Source organism: Podarcis vaucheri (assembly GCF_965113315.1).
Source record: "Podarcis vaucheri genome assembly, chromosome: 6".
In the NCBI taxonomy this organism is placed as follows: domain Eukaryota; kingdom Metazoa; phylum Chordata; class Lepidosauria; order Squamata; family Lacertidae; genus Podarcis; species Podarcis vaucheri.
The window spans coordinates 105,085,368-105,111,160 of NC_138764.1; the positions used below are offsets into that span (position 1 = coordinate 105,085,368).

The window sequence follows — 25,793 nt, forward strand, 5'->3', positions numbered from 1 at the left end:
AGCCATCAACAGGCGTCTTTTCCTCCATGAATTTGCTCCAATTCTGAATTAAAGCCACCTAGGTTGGTGGCCATAACTGCCTCCTGTGGGAGGGTGTTCCATAGGTTAACTATGTGCTGGGTGTTCATAATCCCTCTGGCACCGTTTGGTCTGGCCTCGTTTTGGGACCCTTGTGTAGCTCCCCTGTCGAATGTCAGATTACAGGTAGGTAGCCGTGTTGGTCTGCTGTGGTCGAAACAAAATTTAAAAATTCCTTCCAGCGGCACCTTCGGGACCAACTAAGTTTGTCATTGGTATGAGCTTCCGTGTGCATGCACACTTCTTAAGATACTGAATGTCAGATTGTCAGCTCCTAGGGGCAGGGACCTTGGGGCTGGGTGCACTCAGAGTGGCGCATGCTTCCTAGAAACCAATAAAAATAGGGGTAATGTCGCTGTGCACTGAAAATCAAAATGCTCTTGCATAGATGTTCTGGGATCACTGAAACGCGCTGCTAATGAAGCAGCGGGGAGACGTGCCTTCTCCTTTGCAAGGCAATGGGGTTACCAGAGAGCCAGCCTGCCCAGGAAAATAATCACCCCAGGAAGCAGCACCCCCGTCCATTTCCTGGTTCTGCTGTGTGCGGACTCTGGGTTGCTTCCTCGACGAGGCCCCCACCTCCTTCCCACCCCCACCCCACCCCCTGCTCAGGCCAGGCCAGGCCACCTCGCTCCCCTCCTTCCTTCGCGTCGCCAGCCTCACCTATTTTCTCCGCCTCCCTCCCCCATCCCACCCCCTGGAAACTTTTGCTTTTGGCCAACCGGGCCCTGCCGGAGGCCGAGGGATCCGGAGAGAAGCATGCGGTGGGGGATGGGGGGGCCTCTGGGAGGAGGATCTGGCCTGGGGGTGGGGAAGGCGCCCGGTGCCTCCTCCTCCTCCCTCCCCTCCCCCTCCCCCCCCAGGCCTGGCAAAATCATTCACCTGGAGACCCGCCTCCTGCGCTTTCAACTGGCGCGGAGAGGATTAGGGAGATTTTGGGCTGGGGGTTGGGAGGGGGGAGGGGGCGTGCTCGGCGCCCATCCCCTCCCCCGATAACCCCCCCCCCTACAACCAAGAAGGGAGGAGGGGCGCCCGACGGGACAGCAAGGGAGCCAGCGAGCCGCGGAGCGCAGCGCAGCGCGGGGAGGGTTAACCCGCCCATGTAAACGTCGTCTGGGGCTTGTCAGTTTCCGATTCGAGACCCGGGAAAAAAAGGGGGAAAAGGCACGCCTGGCAGCGGGCGGGCACAGCAGCCTCGGCGGCAGCAGGAACCGCGGAGACCCCGACGGAAAGGAAGAGGAGGCGGGCGCCGAGGTGAGCGCCCTCGGGCGCAATGCTGGCGGGCAGGCGGGGGGGGGCTGGTGGGGAGCCCGAGCGGGGGGGGCGGGTCCCCGGGGATCGCGCACCCTGGGATCGGGGCCCTGGGAGAAGAGCTCCCGGGGGCTTTGTCCTCGTGGGGAGGGAAGAGGAAGCCGGGCACTGGGAGGCGCACCGACGACCGCGATTCACTTGGGGAGCTCGCCCGGGGGTTGGTGAGGAGGGCGTGTGTGGCTTTGGAGAGGCACCGGAGCGCGGTGGGTCGCCCCCTCCTCCCTTCCTCGCTCCCCGTGGAGTTTCCCAGCCGACGCTCCGCTGCCTCGACGGCGGCGCAGCCCCCGGGACGAGGAAGAAGCGCGCGCGCCGGGGAAGGTGGGATGCGCAGCTGTTCCACGCCGCGCAGCGGTGCGCGCCGTTCCACGCCGGAGCTCCCTCCAGAGTAAAAGCGCGCAGGGCGGTAGCCTCGTCGAGTGTGTGTGTGGGGGGAATGCCATCCCCTCGCAGGGGTACAGCCCATTCTCACAACAGCCCAGTGAGGTGGGTCCCCTCTTTTCTCCTTTTGCCGAAGGGGGACGGAGGTTTGAGTAGCCCAAAGCCCGGCCGTGACGTCGAGGCTGCGCCCCTTTCCAACTTAGTCCCATGGAATTTATGCATTTTTTGTAGGGTCGCACTGCAGGACCCTCTTTCTGTCCTTTTGGGGTGGGCCACGCATTGCCTGCACTGACCCCCTTCTCCACTCAATGGGGGAACCGTGCGCCCCCCCCCCGGCCTGGCGTTTTTGCCCTCTGGGCTGGGCTGCTCAGCCTCCCGCCCCTTTCCTTTGTCCCCCGAAGCGGATTCCCCTGCGGGGCTTCTAGGTGGGAAGTGGCTGGTTCGAAACAACATCAAAGAGCTTTGCAAAAAGCAGCTCCCCCCCCCGCCCCATATCTTTTCTTCCCCTCTCCATTGAGAAGCCCCCAAGTAGGGCTGGGTTGGTGTTCTGCCCCAGTTGAGGACCAAGTGAGCTCTCCAGAAACCATTTATCTGACTTTTTACCCTTTCCAGAAGTTAAACATGTTTGATACCCAGTGGAAGTTTGAAGAGGAACTGACTCATTGTGGCAGAAGCCGGTAAAAGGGCCCTTCTGTCACAGGCAACAAATCAGTACATCAGCCTCCCCCAACGTGGTGCCCTCCACGTTGTAGTCCAGAACATCTGGGGGCACCAGGTTGGCAAAGGCGGATGCACATCTTTAAGGAGACATAATAAGCCTCTTTGTTCTAGGTAAAAGGGTGTTTGTGTGTCTTCATATAGCATGTGAAATGATGGGGTCGCACATTTACAGAGTGCCCAGCTTTTACATTTTATGCCAGCCTCCCCCAAGTTGGCACCCTCCAGATGTTGTTTACCTATTTATGTACATTTTTTATTTATTTATATTTGTCAGGTTCCATCACACAGAAAAAAGGGTCTCAAAATGAGTTAGCAAGATACAACCCTATAAAGTGACCATGTTGGTTGTGGAGCTGATGGGATTTGTGGTTCAGCTGGAGGGCGCTAGCTTGGCGAAGGCGGCTTTTAAGCCATGCCACTGGCAATCCTCTGCAAGGGGAAAGTTCACAGAACGGTTAGAAGCGCCCACGTGCACAACCCATGTTTGCAATTTGAGATGGCTGCGATGTGGTCCATCTCCCCTTGAAGACACCTAGGTGGAATGCACGCCTTTGAGAATGGCTGATTCTTTGAGAGTTCTTTAAATCATCCATTTCCTGATGAATCTTACTGAGGTCTATGGAAATTTTCTGTGCAGAAAGTGTCTGAAGATTTCAGAATGAAGGTGTGTGTGTGTGTGTGTGTGTGTGTGTGTGTGTGTAACTCAGAAGATCATACTTGCATTGGTTGTTTACTAACTTTTCTACTTTTCTGCAATGGACACATTGATGAGAGTTAGACTATAATCACTCTTTGGCTGATATTCTCAACAATACCGAAATGTGGATTTGTTAACTCTTGAAACCTTTGACCACATTCTTATTCACAGAAGCGGGGTGGCTACGTCCTACACCCACATATTGGTAAAGCTGCTGTACAATACTAGTCTTTCTCAGAGTAGACCTATTGACGCTAATGGTTGTGAGCGACTCAAGCCCATTGATTTCAATGGATGGCATCCAGCTAAACAATTCCACTAGGGAACCTTTTAGTCATCTACTTTACCCCCATGCCCCTAAATATGGGTTTCCCTGCAACTCTTTGGAGAAAATTTTAAGGTGGCTTGTGGAACTATTTGACTAGATACCACCCGCTGGGTCTACTCTAATTAGCTCAGTGGCTCCCAAGCCTTCTCAGGCCACCTCCCCCTTAGTTGCAGAAGCTCATCCTCAGGGACCCCTGCCCCCCAAAAGCATTATTCAAAATAGTGATTTGCACCACCTAAGAAATATAGCAACCCAATAAAATTCAAAACCATTAATTGCACATTTATTCCAACTCCAATTAGAACTAGTCTGTTTAATTTAACTCAACAAAACTGATCGCCTTGATCCAGAGATACCAGCTTTTAAAAGTCTGAGAGTGATCGATACCTCCAGCACTTACCCCCCTTCAGTGCCTACCTCTTGCCTTTTAGCACCCCCCCCACAGATAATCTCACAGCCCCCATTTTACGACTGCCTGCCTTGGGAACCACTGACTTAGCTGGATATTACAACCCACATATTCTGCCTATCTTTTGGGCATTATTTACACAACTCTCCATCCATCTGAGACTTTTCCATTGCTGCTATTCTGTGACCAGAGGACAAACAGTTGCGGAAAAACGGGGGGGGGGGGCACTGACTCAGACATGGCAAGGCTGCAGCGGCTGGTCCAAGCAGCTACCATCTTGCTTAAGAGAGCTTTCCACTGCGGCTGGGCTTTACCTTTGCAGGCCAGGTGGTTAAGGCTACTGCGAATGTCCCTGGGTTTCTCTCCTCTATATGCTGGGAGATTGACAGCCGCACCTGGGAAATGGTGGCGCCTGACGTGATGTGAGAACTCATGAAAGCCTTGCCCGCCAGCGGCGCATTCATGCATGCCGCTTTCGGTGCTGTGAAGCAGCCTGCTTGTGCCGCAGTGATTCCTCGCTGGGTTGTGGTGTTTTAAACTCCATAGCTGCAAAATCTGGAAAAAAAGGAGTGTGTTGGCACTTGCAAGGGCTAGCTCCACCTGGGGGTGTCGCTTTGGACAAAGAGATGTGCAATGCATGCGCCATGTTGTGACTCCAGGGTTGCAATCCCCCCTGGAAATGCATGTCTGAATTGGGTTATAAGCCCACCAGGACCTTTCTAACGCTCAGAGAAGTCTGGGTGCCGTGTGTGCATTTGAGACCTCCCCCTTCCTTATCTTCTCAGCCAGGTTGCACTGTTTGTCCAGGCCGATGTGGCCTTGTCCATGCGGGAGGCCCAAGACAATTGCCCTCTCCTTACAAAGGGCCAGGCGGGATTGGTCTTGAGGCTAGATAGCCCTTCAAATGGGCCTGCAAGCTTTCAACACCCATTTTGCCTGAAAATCTGGCTCTGGGTGGTTGTTCTGTGTATGTTTTCTGTGCATCAACAGCCGGAAGTAGCAATACTTCTGAATACCAGTTGCTGGAAGCCACTGCAGGGGAGAAGGCCACTCTTGTGTTCGAATCCTGCCTGTGGCTCCCCCAGGCATAGTTAGCCACTGTGAGAAAAGGTTGCTGGACTAGATGGGCTAATAGCCTGATCCAGCAGGCTGCTCTTAAAGGTAAAGGGACCCCTGACAGTTAAGTCCAGTTGCGAACGACTCTGGGGTTGCGGTGCTCATCTCGCTTTATTGGCCGAGGGAGCCGGCGTACAGCTTCCAGGTCATGTGGCCAGCAGGACTAAGCCGCTTCTGGCAAACCAGAGCAGAGCACGGAAACACCGTTTACCTTCCTGCCGGAGCGGTACCTATTTATCTACCTCAGGTTACAGATGCTTCAGGTTATAGACTCCTCACGGGTGGCGCTGTGGGTTAAACCACAGAGCCTAAGACTTGCCGATCAGAAGGTCTGTGGTTCGAATCCCCGTGACGGGGTGAGCTCCCGTTGCTCAGTCCCAGCTCCTGCCAACCTAGCAGTTCGAAAGCACGTCAAAGTGCAAGTAGATAAATAGGTACTGCGCTGGCGGGAAGGTAAACGGCATTTCCGTGCACTGCTCTGGTTCGCCAGAAGCGGCTTAGTCATGCTGGCCACATGACCCGGAAGCTGTACGCCAGCTCCCTCGGCCAATAAAGCGATATGAGCGCCGCAACCCCAGAGCCGGCCACAACTGGACCTAATGGTCAAGGGTCACTTTACCGTTACTTTAACCCAGAAATAGTACCTCAGGTCAAGAACTTTGCTTCAGGATGGGAACAGAAATTGTGCGGCGGCAGCAGGAGGCCCCATTAGCTAAAGTGGTACCTCAGGTTAACAACAGTTTCAGGTTAAGAATCGACCTCCAGAACGAATTAAGTTCTTAACCCAAGGTACCACTGTACTTGCACTTTGACGTGCTTTCGAAGTGCTAGGTTGGCAGGAGCAGGGACCGAGCAACGGGAGCTCACCTTGTCGCGGGGATTCGAACCACCGACCTGATCGGCAAGTCCTAGGCTCTGTGGTTTAGACCACAGCGCCACGCGTACCTTTTATAAAAGGACTGGTTATGCCAACCTGAGTCTAAGCTGCTTGACTTAGATAGCATCTCCCATTCTTTGGGAGCAGAATGTGTGTCTTGAGCAGATATTAGCTGGTGGTTAGAGGCAGCGAGCCATTCCTGAGTTAGGGGAAGGAAGAGGAGACCGGAGTTCTCCAAACGCTCAGTTATAAAACAGAAGTTTCCTGGCGCTTGAGGCCTTCCGGTAATGATGTAATTAAAGAAAGAGGGTGAAGGAGGGAAGGTGGATAGGAATGGAGCCACATCCTCTGTTAGAGTGGCGAGAGGTGAGGCTCTGGGAAGTTGCGTGTCAGAGAAAGAGAGAGGGACAGAGATAGGGGGAGAGGTCTAGGAGAGGCAACTTTGCTTAGCCTTGCGGGCTGGAGGGCTAGGCAAGATTGCAGCAGGGAGTTTAGAAAAAGGACTAATTTTCACTTTGCATTTCTGCACTGTGGGAATGGTCACGTAATGTAGAGCTCGGCCCCAAAGCCTGGTTCAAGCGCCAAGTCTCTGGCGGTGATTCAAACAACAGTGCTTCTGAGCATGTGGGGAGTTCCTTCATCACTACGGTGGGAGTCTCAGCCAAGCTGGGTGTCAGTGCTGCCAAATCACAATGGCTAAGGGTCTCTGCTTGGATTAGGAGGGTTGTGCATTATATCATGTCCCAGCCACTCCCACTGCAATCTGAAGATGCAAAAAATACTGCAGGGCTGTTGTGAAGATAATTGATTATGGATAATGCATGTGCTATGCTTTGAATACTCCAGACAGCACACATTGTTTGAAATATGAATGCTGTCCCTTCAAATCCTGAAGGGAGCTAAGAACCACAGCAATAAAACCAATTAGACAAAATTATACAGTGGAACAAACAAACCTGGAATGCAATTAAAAGTGACTGACCGCAGGAGAGCTCACACCAAAATTATTTTTGTGATGGTTAAGTATCTGCGACAAGTATGCTTTTGTCCGCCATTTCCTTGTAAAAACAAATTACCGTATTTTTCGCCCTATAGGACGCACTTTTCCCCCTCCAAAAATGAAGGGGAAATCTGGGTGCGTCCTATGGGGCGAATGCAGGCTTTCGCTGAAGCTTGGAGAGCGAGAGGGGTCGGTGCGCACCGACCCCTCTTGCTCTCCAGGCTTCAGGAAGACATCCGCAGCCTAGGCAATCCTGCGGGAGGTCCCGCAGGGCTCCCCATGCTGGGGATAGCAGCCTGCCGCCTGGCGCGAGGGGCGCCCTGAAGCAGAGCGCCCCGCACGCCGGGCAGACATCGGCCAGCCCCACAAGCTCGGGGGACAGCAGGGAGGCACAGCGCCGCCATCCCGCTGTTCCTCGACCTGGTTGGGTTTCCCCGACCTGCTTTTGGGGGGGAAATAAAGGAAAAAAATGTTTCCTTTATTTCCCCCCCAAAAAACTAGGTGCGTCCTATAGGACGAAAAATACGGTAGACACTGCTCATAAGTTTATTTCCCACCATCAAATGCATCTTGCAGGAAAGCACAGTGTAATATATGCTCATCCTTAGCTGTGACTGGGGACCTGAATAATCTGTGTATATAAAAAAGATCAACATGTGAATTAAATGTGTAAGAAGAATCAGGTTTCTGGATCTGGTAGAATCCCAAGATCTGCCACCCAGAGACTGATGCAAAAGATCCTAAGCTCAGGAATTTTTGTTTCAGGAATTTTGTAATAGTGCTCAATTTCCTTCCATACATAATTCCACTCCTAGTTATCCCCAGGTCACTTAATATGAACAGTATAACTCTTTCCACTGATGGGGGGGGGGGAGAAGCTTGGCTTCCCTGGGGGCTGCACCAAGGTGGACACAAATAGGTAGCTGATATCCACCGAATTCACCCAAGATCTTTTATGAATTATTCCAAACCTTTTGCAAAGATATTTTGAGGATGCTGATATTGGAGTTTGACACCATTGCTGCTTCTTCCAGCAGTGAGTTCCACAGGTTGTTTGGCCACTGTGATGACCCAAATTCTTGATTGAACTGTCCTGCTTTGCCACAGTTGGAATGTTTAAGTCTCTGGAAGACACCTCAAAGCACAATGCTTTTCAGTGGGGATGGCTAAGTTTCAAGACATCGTTTGATCTAAGAGTGGGATACAATTCTTCTTCTTCTTCATCATAAGATCTCTTTTTTAATAGTCATCTGTCATTTTCATTTTACAATAAGGACAATGAATAATGATCCAAATACACATTTAATTTCAACTCCCCCCTGCCCTTTCCACGGTTCACTTCATTATTTTCTTTTCTACTACATTATCTAATTAATCCCTATCTTTTCATTTTCTCATTTTCTATACCTCCCTAGTTATTACTGCTGAATTTACTCTGTCATGGTTAACTTTTTAATATGCTTACAGTAATTTTCCAGAAGGGACGGGGGTGGTGCTGTGGTCTAAACCACAGAGCCTAGGGCTTGCTGATCAGAAGGTCGGCAGTTCGAATCCCCGTGACGGGGTGAGCTCCCGTTGCTCGGTCCCTGCTCCTGCCAACCTAGCAGTTCGAAAGCACGTCAAAGTGCAAGTAGATAAATAGGTACCACTCTGGCGGGAATGTAAATGGCGTTTTCATGCGCTGCTCTGGTTTGCCAGAAGCAGCTTAGTCATACTGGCCACATGACCCAGAAGCTGTAATCCGGCTCCCTCGGCCAGTAAAGCGAGATGAGCGCCGCAACCCCAGAGTCGGCCATGACTGGACCTAATGGTCAGGGGTCCATTTACCTTTAATTTTCCAAATAATCTACAAAACATTTTCTATCTTCTTTAAATAGTTTTCCATCTTGATCTCTTATTCTATTTGTCATTCTTGCCATTTCTACATATTCTATCAGTTTTGTCTGCCATTCTTCCTTTGTTGATATTATACCCTCTTTCCACCTGGGAATATTCCATTCGAGCTGTTGTAGTTGCATACATAAAGAGGGATTTCTGTTCTTTCAATACACTTCCATCTGTTAGACCTAGAAGAAAGGATTCTGGGCATTTAACAAATGATTTTTAAAACATTTTTTTCCAGTTCATTATATATCATCTCCCAGTGAGGCTTAACCTTTTTGCATGTCCACCACATATGATGAAATGTACCTTCTTTTTATTTACATTTCCGACAGATATCTGCTTTGGATTTGTAGATTTTTGCTAATTTACTTATACCACCTATAAATCATTTCCATGTAATTCTACCTTAGTGTGTAACATGCTGTAAATTTCAAATCCTTTCCCCATAATTTCTCCCATGCAGACAACTCTTACATTATGACCCATATCGCTTGCCCAGTGAATCATCGCTGATTTTACCAGTTCATCTTTCCTTTCCCATTCAGATAATAAGTTGTACATTTTGGACCTTCATCATAAGATCTGAGGGCGATTCATAGAATAAAATACACGATAAAAACACGAGGAAGTAACTAAAACAAAACTGGCAAAACAAGAATACCCCGCTTCCCACAGGCACATATTAGAAGGCTTTAGAATATTAATCAGCCAAAGGCCGGGTTCAAGAGGAACATTTTTGTCTGGCACCTAAAAATGTATAAGGAATGGTGCCAGGCAAACTTCCCTGGGGAGAGCATTCCACAAATGGACTTCTGCTCCTCTGTTGCAATGAGCATCATTTCAGCATCTCATTGACCCCTGTGGAAACAGAATGATAACGGTTGGAGGATGGATGGCGGCTAACAGATTGAGGTTGAATCCTGACAAGACAGAAGTACTGTTTTTGGGGGACAGGGAGCGGGTTGGTGTGGGGGATTCCCTGGTCTTCAATGGGGTAACTGTGCCCCTGAAGGACCAGGTGCGCAGCCTGGGAGTCATTTTGGACTCACGGCTGTCCATGGAGGCGCAGGTTAACTCTGGGTCCAGGGCAGCTGTCTACCAGCTCCACCTGGTACGCAGGCTGAGACCCTACCTGCCCGCGAACTGTCTCGCCAGAGTGGTGCATGCTCTGGTTATCTCATGCTTGGACTACTGCAACGCGCTCTACGTGGGGCTACCTTTGAAGGTGACCCGGAAACTGCAATTAATCCAGAATGCGGCAGCTAGACTGGTGACTGGGAGCGGCCGCCAGGACCACATAACACCGGTCCTGAAAGACCTGCATTGGCTCCCAGTACGTTTCCGAGCACAATTCAAAGTGTTGGTGCTGACCTTTAAAGCCCTAAACGGCCTCGGTCCTGTATACCTGAAGGAGCGTCTCCATCCCCATCATTCAGCCCGGACACTGAGATCCAGCGCCGAGGGCCTTCTGGCGGTTCCCTTATTGCGAGAAGTGAGGCTACAGGGAACCAGACAGAGGGCCTTCTCGGTAGAGGCGCCCGCCCTGTGGAAAACACTGATTGGGAGCCGCCCAGAGTGGCTGGGGAAACTCAGCCAGATGGGCGGGGTATAAATAATAAATTATTATTATTATTATTATTATTATTATTATTATTATTATTATTATTATAACATAAGAACCGTGTGTGGATCAGGCCCAAAGGCTGATCTGGTTGGCCACTGTGAGAACAGGATGATGGACAAGATGAGACATTGCCTGAACCAGCAGGATCCTCTTTTCATCTTAAGGCACCTGTGTTAATCTACAAAGCCCCAACCAACTTGGGACCAGGATGCCTTAGAGATGCCCAGCTCTGAGATACCTGAGTCAGGTATTTCATGTCTGCATCCTCTTCTCACAGTGGCCGACCAAATGCCCCGTGGGCAACCAGGAACACTCTTCTGGCAGAGATTTGGCAGAGTCCTCTTCACCTTTGCCTTCCAAAGGTCTCTTGAAAGATCTTTATATGCCACTGGGCTTATACAGCTGTTTAAACCAGTAGTTTTATGTTTTATGGCAGTAGCAATAAACGAGCTGGCGGTAGAGGAATGCTTTTATAAACAAATAAACAGACGTATTCTAGGAGGAGCAGCGGTTGCAGAGTGGAGATCCTCTGAAATGAGGGCAAAGACTTGTGGCCTGCCTACATAAATGCTCTCAGCATCAAGGACGGGTCGGCAACGTGCGGCCTATGGGCCGGATGCAGCCTACGAAAACTGTTTTACTGGCCACGAGCCACTCCCAAACCAAGCCGCCCACTCGGTGAGTCCCCCAGCGCAGCGCAGCACGGGGACTCTCCGAGCAGTGCAGGAAATTGTGTCTGCACACGCGCAGATACTGGAAATTGCGTCTGCGCATGTCCAGACGCTGAAAAATGCTTCTGCGTAGGCATGATTTTTGGCGTCTGGGCATGCGCAGAAGCGATTTCCGCCACTGCAGACATGCGCAGATGCGATTTTTGGCGTCTGAGCATCGTCAGAAGCAATTTCTGGCACTGTGGACGTGCGCCTGCAGGATTTTTGGCGTCTGGGCATGCACAGAAGCAATTTCCGGCACCGCAGACATGCGCAGATGTGATTTTTGTCGTCTGGGCATGCACAGAAGCGATTTCTGGCATCACGCTGCACCAGTACGGCCCATGGACAATCTCTGTGGGAGTGATCCTGCCCATGGCCGGTAAACCTTGCTGACCCCTAATCAAGGAGGACCTCCTTTGCAGCCATGGCCAGCTGAGCAGGACTTGCGTTCCTGAGTTTCTCTCCCCTTTTTCTTTCCACAACCTCCATGTCACTCCTTTGTGCACAGTCTCTGGCCTGACTCTTTTCCTCTACCAACTCTCGCTTGCCCTCCTCCCCACCTCCTTGTCAAAAGAGTCTAAATTCTGTTGCAAAGCCTAGTTAATTTGGTTCCAGAACAAAGCATGCAAATTAAGAGGTGCATAATTGTTGCTGATTTGCACAATTTAATGAGACTGTAGCTGCTGAGGTTTTTTTTTTTTTTAAGTGCCTGGCCTTGTTTCCAGAGAAGGTCTCTGCCTATAATCCATGGCAAGGGAGGAGAGGTTGGCGTGGGTTCAACTGCTGATGGTGATGGATATTGTGTGTGTGATGTTTGGGGATGAAGTGAAACCCACCAAATTAATTCATACATTAAGGCCATTAAGCTGGGATTGTGCTGATTTCTGTCCCCTTGACAGATCGTTTTCTTCTGCTGGCTGTTTTTAGGGGTGGGTGGGGGGACATATTAGGAATATATTTTTGGGTGGGAGCACTGTGAACTCCATTCAGATCTGGTGCTCAAAGTAAATTCCTGGATTTTAGAATTTTCTTTAATTCTAAATGTATGTCTTTTGCAACAGGCTCTGGTTGGTGGATCCTAGTAAAAATCAAAGTAGATCCCACAAGCCTTGCCTGTTCCTGGTCTGCGCAGATTAGCTGCACTTTAACCTGGGAGATCATATGGAAATCTCTCCTAGCTCTACCTTGAGAAGCCAGGGATCGGACCTGGGATCTTGTTGCCTGCAAGGAAAGAGTTCTAACCACAGAGCCACATCCTTTGTCTTTCCATAAGCACTGTTAGTATGCGTGAAACTGGCCACTTTTTACTTGGAATGCCAGTTTCTAATAAATCAAGTTACTTTCATTTTTTGAAAAAACAAACAAACATGTAGATGTATTATCGATTTTTCAAGCAAAAGCTCAACCAGATTTTGTTTGTGCACCAAAAATCCCCACCATTTTAACATTTTCAATTATTCTGAAAGTGGTAGCAAACTGAGGGTTTGCAGAAAACGCCATTCAGTAGCAGAAAGTGGTTCATTTTAGGGAACCACCGACATAATTTTATAACCCACATGGAGAATGCTAGTGGATTTTCTAAATACTGTATTTTTCGCTCTGTAAGACGCACCAGACCACAAGACACACTTAGTTTTTGGAGGAGGAAAACAAGAAAAAAAATATTCTGAATCTCAGAAGCCAGAACAGCAAGAGGGTGAACTGTGCAGTGAAAGCAGCAATCCCTCCTGCTGTTCTGGCTTCTGTGATAGCTGCGCAGCCTGCATTCGCTCCACAAGACGCACACACATTTCCCCTTACTTTTTAGGAGGGAAAATGTGAGTCTTATAGAGCAAAAAATACGGTATGTTACAGGCATTTAAAATAGCGAACTACTTCTAGAAGTGATCCGTGCACCCATTTTCCTGCTGGACTGTGGTTCCAGCTGTCGGTACTGTTGAGCCCAATGCGCCATGCGCCGCTACATCCCAGGAGCGGGCAGTGCTCTCCAGCTCTACCAAAAGGTAGATATTTGGAGAGGAATGTGGGTTGCTGGCCCCTTCCTGCGGTGAGGCCTTTCTTCCTCAGACAGACCTTGAGCCTAGCCTCTGCAAGCTCCACAACCAAACAAATGCAGAATTGCTGCATGGGCAAAAAATGATCTGGAGGCGCGTGGGGTGGATTCCTCCCCAGCCTCTTGTCTTGAGAAATGGCTTTTTTTGCCTCCCCACTTCCACCTACTCTCTGAAGACTGGAGCCTCTTTGGAATATTAGGGGGGTGGGCAGGGAAAGGACTAGACCATGTGAAAAAGGAACATAATATTTTAGCTGCAGTTCATTCATTTCCAGCTTTGTATTCTTGCTATAAAAAAGTGCACCTAGACATTCTGTTGTTGTGCCCATAACCTCGGTTTAAGGTGCCCTTTGTTGTTGTTTAGTCGTTTAGTTGTGTCCGACTCTCTGTGACCCCCTGGACCAGAGCACGCCAGGCACTCCTGTCTTCCACTGCCTCCCGCAGTTTGGTCAGATTCATCTTCGTAGCTTCGAGAACACTGTCCAACCATCTCATCCTCTGTCATCCCCTTTCTCCTTGTGCCATCCATCTTTCCCAACATCAGGGTCTTTTCCAGGGAGTCTTCTCTTCTCATGAGGTGGCCAAAGTCTTGGAGCATCGGCTTCAGGATCTGTCCTTCCAGTGAGCACTCAGGGCTGATTTCCTTCAGAATGGAGAGGTTTGATCTTCTTGCAGTCCATGGGACTCTCAAGAGTCTCCTCCACCACCAGAATTCAAAAGCATCAATTCTAAAGGTGCCCTTTAGCTCCTGGTTTTCATATCTCAGTCTCTTACTTAACACTGGTTGGAAGTTTTCTGGTGTCCCCGGCACCAGAAAACACTGGTTGGAAGATCTGGTTGGAAGATCTGGTCCCCGGCACTTATGCCTGCTATGCAGAGAGGTGGGTGGGAGGTGGGTGGGCAAGGCTTGGGCAACCCTCTTCCTCCTCCAACACCTGCACCCTCTCCCTTCGACTGGCACCTCCCTTGTTCCTCCGTTGGGGCCCCAATTAAACAAATTCAGCCAGAACTTGCTAAATGGCAACCAATTATTTCTGCATCCCTTTGAAAGGATCCAGAGGGGGCAGCTCTGCAAGGACAAAAGCCTGGGATTAACTCTGCAGAAAGGAGGCGGGTTAAGAAAGAGGCAGCAGTCCAGGTTGCTGGTGGGGGCAGCTGCTCCCTCCCCCCAAAACCTAAGACCATAAGAACAGCCCTCTGAATCAGGCCAGTGGTCCATTTGGCCAGCATCCTGTTCTCACACTAGTTGACTGGATGCTCCCAATGGGAAACCCACAAGCAAGTTTTGGCTGGGGAGGGCGGGATATAAATAAAATTTTATTATTTTATTATTTTTATTATGAGCTCAACAGAGACTTTCCGCCTCCTGTGGTTTCCAGCAACTGAGATTCACAAGCATTCCTGCCTCTCATGGTGGAACCAGAGCAGAAATATGCTGGCGAGGAGAAATCAATAAACCTCTCTGCCTCTCTTCCGTGAATTTGTCCAATTTGTCCAATCCTCGTATCTACGGGACCGCCTCTCCTGGTCTGCCCCGCAGAGGACCTTAAGGTCCATGAATAACCATAGTTTAGAGGTCCCAGGCCCTAAAGAAGTCAGATTATCCTCCACCAGGGCCACGGCCTTCTCAGTGATGGCTCCAACCTGGTGGGATGCTCTGTCCCAGGAGACCAGGGCCCTGCAGGATTTAACCTCCTTCCGTTGGGCCTGTAAGACAGAGCTATTCCGCCTGGCCTTTAATTTGAATTCAGCCTTTTATTTCCCTTCTCTTCCCTCCCCCTCCGCTTATATGAAGATTACCTGCTTTGGGATCCCACAGCTAATTCTCCCCTGGCCCAAGTAGGACCAATTCAGCCAGCTAGCCCTGGGGATTATCTAATGCTTATTAGATGGATTTCCCCTAAATTGATTTCTGAACTTTGAATTTTATTGTTATTCATGTTTTTATACTGTGTTTTATGCTGCTTTTACAATTAAGTGTTTTAAATTTGTTGTTAGCCGCCCTGAGCCCGGTTTTTGAACCGGGAAGGGCGGGATATAAATAAAAATTTATTATTATTTATTATTATTTTAAAGTTGGTGGCCCTCACTGCCCCCAGTCGAAGCGAGCTCCATAACAGCCAGCTTTCAGGATCCGTCGTTTTTTGATCAAATCACTATCAAGCCAGAATCTGAGCTGTAGTCCTTCCATGTGTGCCTCCCTACACCGCTCCCGGCCCCTGTCACTTAATTTTTTTTTAAAAAAGATAGTTATAAGGGACATGGGTTAAACCACAGAGCCTAGGGCTTGCTGATCAGAAGGTTGGCGGTTCGAATCCCTGCAACGGGGTGAGCTCCCGTTGTTCGGCCCCAGCTCCTGCCAACTTAGCAGTTCGAAAGCACGTCAAAGTGCAAGTAGATAAATAGGTACCACTCCAGCAGGAAGGTAAACGGCGTTTCTGTGTGCTGCTCTGGTTTGCCAGAAGTGGCTTAGTCATGCTGGCCACATGACCCGGAAGCTGTATGCCGGCTCCCTCGACCAGTAAAGTGAGATGAGCGCCACAACCCCAGAGTCGGCCACGACTGGACCTAATGGCCAGGGGTCCCTTTACCCTTTACCTTTAAAGATCGATCCCATCTCGGGAGTTGGATGACCTGATCCCGAAGGCAGCTGTCTGTATTCTTTCTCCCCAGAGCACCCCACATCTGTTTGTCCCTCTTCCCGTGTGATTCATTGATGGAGCCAGCCAAGTTTCAGGACTGCTCTCTGAGCCTGCACCTGTTCCAGGGTTTGGGGATGGGGTGGAGCAGGATACAATAGATTTCCATGAAAAGATAAAATGAGGACAATGCTATACACCCCTTCCAGTCAAAAGGTTGGTGCACACAGGTGTTATCGCTCTCAGGTGGGTGCCTGCACAAATCAAGCATCCCAGGCACAGCCGTGTTTTCCCGGGGAGTCAGTCCACATGTTTGCCTAGCAGCTGCTGAGCGAAGAACTTGAGGGATGTGCGTGCATGTGTGAATTGGGCAATTTGGGTGTTGGGCAGGCCAGACCACCCCTCTACCTGCTGCCTTGTGCCTGTCATCTATACCTCAACTATTGGGCTAAGGCAGGGGTCAGCAAACTTTTTCAGCAGGGGGCCAGTCCTCTGTCCCTCAGACCTTGTGGGGGGCCGGACTATATTTTGAAAAAAAATAATAATGAACGAATTCCTATGACCCACAACTAACCCAGAGATGCATTTTAAATAAAAGCACACCTTCTACTCATGTAAAAACACCAGGCAGGCCCCACAAATAACCCAGAGATGAATTTTAAATAAAAGGGCACATTCTGCTCATGTAAAAACACACTGATTCCTGGACCGTCCACGGGCCAGATTTAGAAGTCGATTGGGCCGCATCCGGCCCCTGGGCCTTAGTTTGCCTACCCATGGGCTAAGGCAACTGTTTCATTTTGGAATCTTTAAGATAATATTTTGGTTTCCTGTTAATTATGTTGCTTTGAACGTATGCTTTATTTTTTACTTTCTTCTGCAGTGTTTTATTCTGAATAGCTTTATTTGATATTTTAATGTAGGTTGTACACCACTTTGAGGTGTTGTTCTTAAGCAGATAAAGCGGTATAGAAATGAAATTAATAATCATCGTGGTCTGAACTGAACCACAGAGTCCCTACCTGCAGCCTCCTCTGAATCCATGTGCTTCAATTGCACTGCTTGCCTCAGGAGCAAAAGGCAGAGATTGCAGCAGAATTATCTGCTCTGCAAGGGAGGCTGACGGGAGGAATAAAATCTGAGCAGCAACTCATGCAGAGATACAGAGGGCAGCTCCTTTTCTAAACATAGTAGCCTTTCTTTAATTCTTTACATTTTTAATGGGACACACAATCCAGGGCTTTGTGTTTTCTCCCTTGGGGGAACAGCGCTTTGCACATGGTCAGGGGTAGTCTCTTCCTCAACCAGCACTTCACAGGTGATTTGGCTGAGCCCTGGAACTGAAAACCGAATTGCGTCCTGGTCCTTGCATTCCAGACCAGGCGTCTCTCTCTGGAGGAAAGCCCCTTTGAGAAGGTTTCTGGTCGTCTGCCTGATTTACAGGCGGGGCTGTGTGTAGCAGGGTGGGGTCCCACATGCCCAGGCAGCTTCCTCCCCCATTGTGTCCTGGGTCTGGGAGCAGATGTGCAGGATCAATGAGATTTCAGTAAGCAGCTGGCTGGCAGGTTTACTCTACCCAGGACACAACTGCCTGCTTCCTGCCTCCCCTTTGTTGCAGAGAGTGCAGAGCTCCGGAGATGAAGGTCAGAGCCGAACAGGCATTTGTGGGGAAATTCTGGCATTTGCAAGGATGCACACAACACGCAGAAATGGGAGGCATCCAATGTTGTTTAGTCGTGTCCGACTCTTCGTGACCCCCTGGACCAGAGCACGCCAGACCCTCCTGTCTTCCACTGCCTCCCGCAGTTTGGTCAAACTCAGGTTCGTAGCTTCGAGAACACTGTCCCACCATCTCGTCCTCTGTCATCCCCTTCTCCTTGCGCCCTCCATCTTTCCCAGCATCAGGGTCTTTTCCAGAGAGTCTTCTCTTCTCAGGAGGCGGCCAAAGTCTTGGAGCCTCAGCTTCAGGATTTGTCCTTCCAGTGAGCACTGAGGGCTGATTTCCTTCAGAATGGAGACGTTGGATCTTCTTGCAGTCCATGGGACTCTCAAGAGTCTCCTCCAGCACCAGAATTCAAAAGCATCCATTCTTCGGCAATCAGCCTTCTTTATGGTCCAGCTTTCACTTCCATACATCACTACTGGGAAAACCATAGCTTTAACTATACGGACCTTTGCTGGCAAGGTGATGTCCTAGGCACTGAGGTTTTACCCCCAGTGCCACCTTAGATGGCTATAAATGAGGACTGGACAAAAGAGCGGGGGAGGAGAGGACTATGATGCTTACAGCCACAGTGGCTCTGCTCTGTTCCCACAGCTGGAAGCAGCAATGCTTTGAATCCCAGTTGCTGGAACCCACAGAAACGGAGAGGGCAGAAAGGGAGAGGGCTCTTGCATTCAGATTCTGTTTGTAGGCTTCTCTGGCCTGACCCAGCCAGCTCGACTTAATGTTCCTATGTGCTCAATGCTACAATCACAAACTGCCACTCCAAAAAGGCCCCTTGTCTCTGCTTGTTGTCATCTGTGCTTCACAGGGCATTCATTAAATAGAAGAATCACAGTGTTTTTCATGGCCCATCCCAGACTCAGGTTAGAGCCAAGCACCTGTTCCCAAACAGTGCATTGCTGGCTTTCGGAGTCTTCTTCCAACACAAGACCTTTGTCTAGAGATCAGCCCTGGTGATGTTGGCCAATTCCACCCCCCCCCACGCCCCCAGCAAGTCTGCCGTAAGTTGTGCTAGATGCAGCCACACCAAACTCAAAATAAAAATAAAATTTTTATTTCTATCCCGCCCTCCCCAGCCAAAGCCGGGCTCAGAGCGGCTAACAACAGTAAAAATAACACCGTTTACATAAAATCACAATCAATTAATTGAAATACATTCTAAAATCAATTCATTTTAAAATCAATTCAGAGTCAAATTCATGGCAACCATTGGGCTAGAGTTCTGTGAGGATTACCAAAGGAGGGGGTCAGGCTGTGCCTTGGCCAAAGGCCTGGTGGAACAGCTCCGTCTTGCAGGCCCTGCAGAAAGATGTCAAGTCCCGCAGGGCCCTAGTCTCTTGTGACAGCTTTCCACCAAGTTGGGGCCAGTACTGAAAAGGCCCTGGCTCTGGTTGAGGCCAGCCTAACCTCTCTGTGGCCTGGGACCTCCAAGATGTTTTTGTTTGAAGACCGTAAGGTCCTCCATGGGACATACCAGGAGAGGTGGTCCCGTAGGTTCAAGGGTCCTAGGTCGTATAGGGCTTTAAAGGTTAAAACCAGCACCTTAAACCTGATGCAGCCACACCAAACTCATGCTGTGCACATACTGGTGTGGTGGCGATTTCTTTTTGTGACTAATCAAGAGACTGTATAGCAGGAGTGTGGAAGCTGTGGCCCTTCAGGTGTCCACAGAAGCATCAAATTGTAGGGTTGAAGGGTTCCCAGAGGCATCTAGTCCAACCCCTTGCAGTGTAGGGATCTCAACTTGCAAACTGATTTTTCCCCGGAAGCAAGTAACCTGGAAATAAGTGCTGAAATGGCTCTGTTCCACTCTTGTTTTTGGAAGTGGATTTTATGATGCTCAAAAGCCCACGTATAATGCAGAAATAAACTGTGTGGGTGCCCCATGGCGCTCAGTGCCTGGAAGTGGTTTTTGCATTGTGTGGAAGCTCAGATATAATGTGGGATTTAACAGTTAGGGGGACGTCATGTAAATGGAATAAATGGACACATAAATTCAGCCTTTGTCTTTTTTAGCAAGACCGTTGCAGGTTCTGTAGTCGGAGGAGGCCTCCTGCCCCTGAATCGCACTTAACCCTGGCCTTGTAAATGAAAATTTATTTTATCACCCCTTCCAAAGTGCCTCCTTACATCGTTCTCCCCACGTAAAACAATTGCTTTGGGAGGCCAAGTCGCCTTGGACTTTGATAAATTAAGCCGTTGGCTTAGCTCGGAGAGGAAGAGGATATCATTTGTCATTATTCCAGCTGCAAACCTTCATTGACTTTTCTCACTTCGCTCTTGTCTGGAGCAAAAAGGCTTGTGTGGATGTGCACCAGTTCGACTGAGGACCACCTTTTAAATAATAATAACAATAAAAAGCATTAGGTTCAGAAAATATGCCAATATGGTATGTGTGTGTGTCACATTTGGAGAAAGAATGAGGAATTTGTGAAAATGAATGACGGAAGACCCAGCTGAATTACTTCATAACCTTTTAAATATATTACTCGAAAACAAGAGTGGCTGACGTGAGGTTGTTGGAGGCCTGCTTCCCTCGGTCCCAGCCAGCATGCCAAGTGGTCAGAGACTTGGGTCTTTGTGAGGCAGCGCACTACTTTATTTAGGGAACGGTCTGCAAGAAGTATTTTCCTGCTGCTGTTGGTTTCAGTCTGTTTTGCTTTGGTTCTGCTTATTTCGTAGTTTATATATCTTGCAAAAGGAGCGGTATAAAAATGAGATGATAAAACATAAATAAAATGCAGTTAACCGTGAGGTCCAGAAACATCTGGATGGTGCAACATCTGGCAGAATGGAGATGGGGGTGTGTAGGCAGTAGCTGCATCAGCCCCCAGCTGCTCCTTTAGGCCACCTAAATATTTGGGTGGTTCTTATTCAGTAATGTTGGGTGGGGGCTGTGGGAGGACAGTGTGGGGTAGTGGTTATAGAGTGTCACACTGGGGAGAAACCGAGGTCCAGAGCCACTGGGTTTATTTATTTGCTAAATTTGTCAGTCGCTTTATCCCAAAGCAACCTTCAAACAAACAAACAAACAAACAAACAAACAAACAAACAAACAAACAAACAGACTATAAGCACCACGTAGATACATTAAAACCAAGGGAAGAGGCATAGTCAGGTTGTGTAGGAAAAATAGTTGTTTTTGAACACTAATGACTTTTTTTTTTACATGTGATTTTACATTGAGAATGAGCCGTTGGCAAAAAAAAACCCTTTTTTGCCTATGATTACAAGTTTACCCTAGAAAAGCCTCAATTTAATTTTGGGGTTAGGTGATTTTCATTTATTCAGAAAAACGAACTGTGAATGCCAGCCTGTTTTGTACAAACAAGCTATAGGGACGACTAAAATAAACTGTGCACACGGTTTCATTTCTATAATGACGATACAATGCAATGCAATGTCCCGTGTTGAGCAGATGGGAGGTGAATGCCTGGTAGGTAATGAAAAGCAAACAAAGCAGTTATAAAGGGGTTCGGTGGATACAGAGGAAGATGCACATCAAAGGATTAAGCAGAGAAGCCTCAGTAGAGGAAGATTGAGAAAAGCCAGTCTGTGTTTTCTTATTCCTTATTCCTTTGTCTAGAAAGGGATTCTACTCTCCTCATGCCCAGATGCTGAAATATTTAGAACTGGATGCAAATTTAATTGAAGTGATTTTTTTAAAACTGGGGAATCTTTCCACAAGGCAATGCTATTCCACAGTTGCTTGTTCTTAACCCTGCGGCATTTAAATGCAACCAATGGACTATCTTTCCCTGGAAATTGACTGTGCCTCTTCTCTAGGGGTCTGCAGTCTCCCTCACCCACCCCCCAATTGTTTGGGTGACTCACATTTGGAAGAGTTGGTTAGCCCGGAACTAAATAAAAATGAAAACTGAACAATTGTGGTGTGTTTTGTTTTGTGTTTTACCAAATCGCCAAAGAAACAAGATTTTATTTTTTCTGTTTTGTTGGCTTTGAAAAATGTACAACAGAAATGATCCATAAAGGTTGCTATCAAAATAAAAATAAACATTCATTCAATCCTTGGTTGATACTTGTTTTTTTATATCATTCTGAAATTCAGTTTAACATGACCTCAATCTTCTCATTGTGTTCAGAGTCAAATTCCTGAAATATGCACTTAACTTTGTTTTCAACCTATTATTTAACTTACCGGTACTTAAAGATTTTTCAAGTTGTTCTACTTACAGACAGAAGCTTAATCAAGACCTACCAACGGACTGATATTCTGACAATGTTCTTTTACATAGACTCTGTATATATTCCACTCTCTGGCAATTTTTTCCTCTGTAACGCCTCATAGCCTTGGTGATAGTCTCACCAATTCTACATAACCTCTTAGTTTATTTTGCCAGGGGCAAAGCACCACATTTCGGAAATCCCCCCTGCCTTTGAAATGCTGGTAATCTCCAGGCAAATCCAGGCGTTTGGCAGCCCCGTCTGAGGCTCCTGTGGCCACAGAGTTGTGTGGGACCCCCGCAGGTCATCTAGTCCAACCCCCTGCAGTGCAGGTATCTCAACTAAAGCACCTGTGCCTCCCATCCTGCAGGTTAACATGAAGAAGGAGAAGGTGGTCCAGTGGACGATGGACAGCGAGGAGGAGAACCTGGTCTTGGTCAATGGAAGCTGCGGTGACCCAGCCAAGGACAAGGCTGAGACTACATTGAAAGTCAAAAGGAAGCAGAAGAATTCAGGTATCCTTGGAAATCTGCCTCCTGTTCCCTCACGAGGCTGGTGGTTTGGCACCTCTTTGCCTGAGGAGGTGCAAAAAAGTTTCTGATCGAGTTTCCCCTGAAATGAGGCTGCATTTTCATGTTTTAATCTTGTACAGTGGTGCCCCACAAGACGAATGCCTCGCAAGACGAAAAACTCGCTAGACGAAAGGGTTTTTCGGTTTTGCGTTGCTTCACTAGACGAATCTCCCTATGGGCTTGCTTCGCAAGACGAAAACGTCTTGCCCTTTTTTCTTAAAGCCGCTTGAAGAGGCGCAGTTGCGACGGACCGTGCTTCGCAAGACGAAAAACATCGCAAGACGAAAAGACTCGCGGAACGAATTATTTTCGTCTTGCGAGGCACCACTGTATTTTAATCTTGTTTTTTAAGCAGTATTTCAATCAATTGTTTTTATATTTGGTGTTAGCCGCCCTGAGCCCAGTCTTGGGAGGGTGAGGTATAAATCATATTATTATTATGAGGAGCTCTGACCACCCCAGTATATATCCCAAGGGGACTGTGGAGCCAGGCTTGGTGCCAGCTGATGGGCAGCAGTTGGGTCTTGGCTGAAGCTCCTGCGTCTCAGAAGGGCACTAAAATAGAGGGCACCGAAGCTGCTTTCGGGGTCTAGTGGGTTGCCAGCGGTGGTGTTGTGATGCCTAAGCCCATCATCAGCACCAGGAGGTGCAAACCTGGGATCCTTGGATCTTGAATGTTTTCACACACTCATGCCACATCCTGTAGAATTCTATCAGTTGTACTGTGGTACTGTAGCCTTATGAGGCTTTGCCCTCGGGTGGGAAAAATATTGCGCCCGGGAAAGGGAAGTGGGAGTCAACAGACACTCAAGGAATAGTTTCGGAGAAAAGGCTTTTATTTCTACCATCCATGAACTGGTAGAAGGAGCAAGTGTGATAGTTCACAAAAAGCATGCACGAAGTTCACAGTCATGTGCACAAACATATATACCCCTTTCCAGTTCCCTCCCCCTTTCAAGGGAAGTAATAGTGCCACTGTATTCTGCTCTGGTCAGACCTCACCTGGAGTACTGTGTCCAGTTCTGGGCACCACAGTTCAAGAAGGACACTGACAAACTGGAACGTGTCCAGAGGAGGGCAACCAAAATGGTCAAAGGCCTGGAAACGATGCCTTATGAGGAACGGCTAAGGGAGCTGGGCATGTTTAGCCTGGAGAAGAGGAGGTTAAGGGGTGATATGATAGCCATGTTCAAATATAGAAAAGGATGTCACATACAGAAGGGAGAAAGGTTGTTTTCTGCTGCTCCAAAGGAGCGGACATGGAGCAATGGATCCAAATTACAAGAAAGAAGATTCCACCTAAACATTAGGAAGAACTTCCTGACAGTAAGAGCTGTTGGACAGTGGAATTTGCTGCCAAGGAGTGTGGTGGAGTCTCCTACTTTGGAGGTCTTTAAGCAGAGGCTTGACAACCATATGTCAGGAGTGCTCTGGTGGTGTTTCCTGCTTGGCAGGGGGTTGGACTCGATGGCCCTTGTGGTCTCTTCCAACTCTATGATTCTGTGATTCTCCTCCCTCAGTAGTCCTGCCCCATGAGTTCCTCTGAGCATGAACAGAAAGCTGTCTTGGGACTATTGGACTCTTGGCAGGAAAGGGGGAATGAGAGCCGAGGGGTCGAGGAGCCCTGGTGGTTCAGCAGGTCCAAGATGTTGCAACCCAATGAGATAAGATTCATTTCTCAGGCCTGAGTATTCTTGGCAATGAGCCTTTAAAAGTAACATTTTGCCTATGCACAGCATCTTGTGAGAATAAGCAGAGACAAGCAGAGAAAAGCTGTTTTGGATTTTTAGAAGACAAAAGGAGTTTTGGGCAGCTTTGAGGCCTGGGGTGATTATTGAAGCCTGGGGTGATTTCAGACAGGATTTGGGTATCTTGTCCCTTCAGTACAAGATGAGAACAGAAATCGGGAGGCCCCATTAGCTAAAGTGGTGCTTCAGGTTAAGAACAGTTTCAGGTTAAGAACGGACCTCCGGAACGAATTAAGTATTTAACTCGAGGTACCACGGTATTAGGTGAGCAGGTTCTGGGGTGGGGGGTTCCCTAGGGGCTTGGCCCAAATGGGCGGAAGCTGAGTTGAGGCCCCGTTTCCTCTTGTGCAGATGTCGATGACGCAGAGAAAGTGCCTCGCAAGGCGAAGTGGAAGGAACAGGATGAGGAGGTCCCCAAAGAAGGCCAGGAGGAGGTGAGATCTTTTTCCAAACCCTGAATGTTGCATCACGTTTAGCAGTTGCTCGCAATACAAACCAGCGGCCCTCAAAACGTTTGTGGGTCACCTGTCTTTTGGTTCCATAAACTCACCCCCTGTTCCCCCCACCCTCCCTTATAAAAAGTGTAATAACTCAGAACAGCGGATTGCACAACCCAGTATAACAAAAACAGTAGCACCATAAAATTAAGTAATTTGTAAAAAGTTCCCATTCTTCTTTGAAGTCACAGTTGTCCTTATCATGCAGTTTGTATGTCAATTTAGCCAACTCTACATAGTTCATCAATTTCTCTAGCCACTGTTCTTTTGTCGGGGTTTCCTCATTCTTCCATCCTTTTACTATCAAGATTCTTGCCGCTGTTGTCGCATACATAAATAAATTCTTTGTTTCCCTTGGCAGGTCTTGTCCTACAATCCCTAACAAAAATGCTTCTGGATTTTTTTTACAAATGTCTTTTTAAACATTTTCTTCAATTCATTATATATCATTCCCCATTTTTTTTAAAATTTCTCTACATTCCCACCACATATGATAATAAAATTAAATGCAGTAACAATTAAGTGCACAAAAGGTGATTAACAAAATTAAATTCGAAGACCAACTAATAGAGGACCCCAGTGAGATCAAGGGAAAGTTCCTTCAATATTACGAAACCCTGTACAAGAAGAAAGAGGATGAGGATACAGTTGAGATAGGGAGGTATTTGGATAGGAACGAAGGGGCGCAGTTATCAGACGAAGAAAAGACAGTTCTAAATGAGCCGGTAACTATAGATGAGGTTAGAGATGCAATTAAGAAGATGAAACCCGGGAAGGCCCCCGGCCCAGATGGCCTTTCTCAAAAATATTACAGAACTTTAGAGGAACATCTAATTCCGGTACTCTGCGACGTAATTAACAACATCCTCCAAGGAGGGGAAATACCCGACTCGTGGGGAGAGGCGTATATCACATTAATACCCAAAGCAGATTCAGATACACTTAATATAAAAAACTACAGACCAATTTCTTTGCTTAACATGGATTATAAGATTTTTGCAGGAATAATGGCATATAGATTAAAGAAATATCTTAACAGAGCGATCCATAAAGACCAAGCCGGATTCCTGCCCGGTAGACAAACAAAAGATAATGTAAGACATGTAGTTAATATAATCGAATATCTGGACCTTAAAATTGATATCCCTGCCGCCTTAATCTTTATAGATGCCGAAAAGGCCTTCGATAATGTATCTTGGCAATTTCTCATTAAATGTATGGAAAGGGTAGGAATAAGA

At 48.1% G+C, this 25,793-nt stretch overlaps 1 protein-coding gene across 1 annotated transcript in view; it reads left to right on the forward strand.

Moving 5' to 3' along the window:
- The first annotated feature begins 1,162 nt into the window (after positions 1-1,162).
- The window catches only part of DNMT3B (DNA methyltransferase 3 beta), a 51,397-nt gene continuing 26,766 nt past the window's right edge, over positions 1,163-25,793 (forward strand). The window contains exons 1-3 of the mRNA XM_082225968.1: positions 1,163-1,332; positions 22,109-22,253; positions 24,410-24,492. Of these exons, the coding sequence (XP_082082094.1) occupies positions 22,115-22,253; positions 24,410-24,492 (222 nt within the window). The 5' untranslated portion in view covers positions 1,163-1,332; positions 22,109-22,114. The remainder of the gene's footprint in view (positions 1,333-22,108; positions 22,254-24,409; positions 24,493-25,793) is intronic.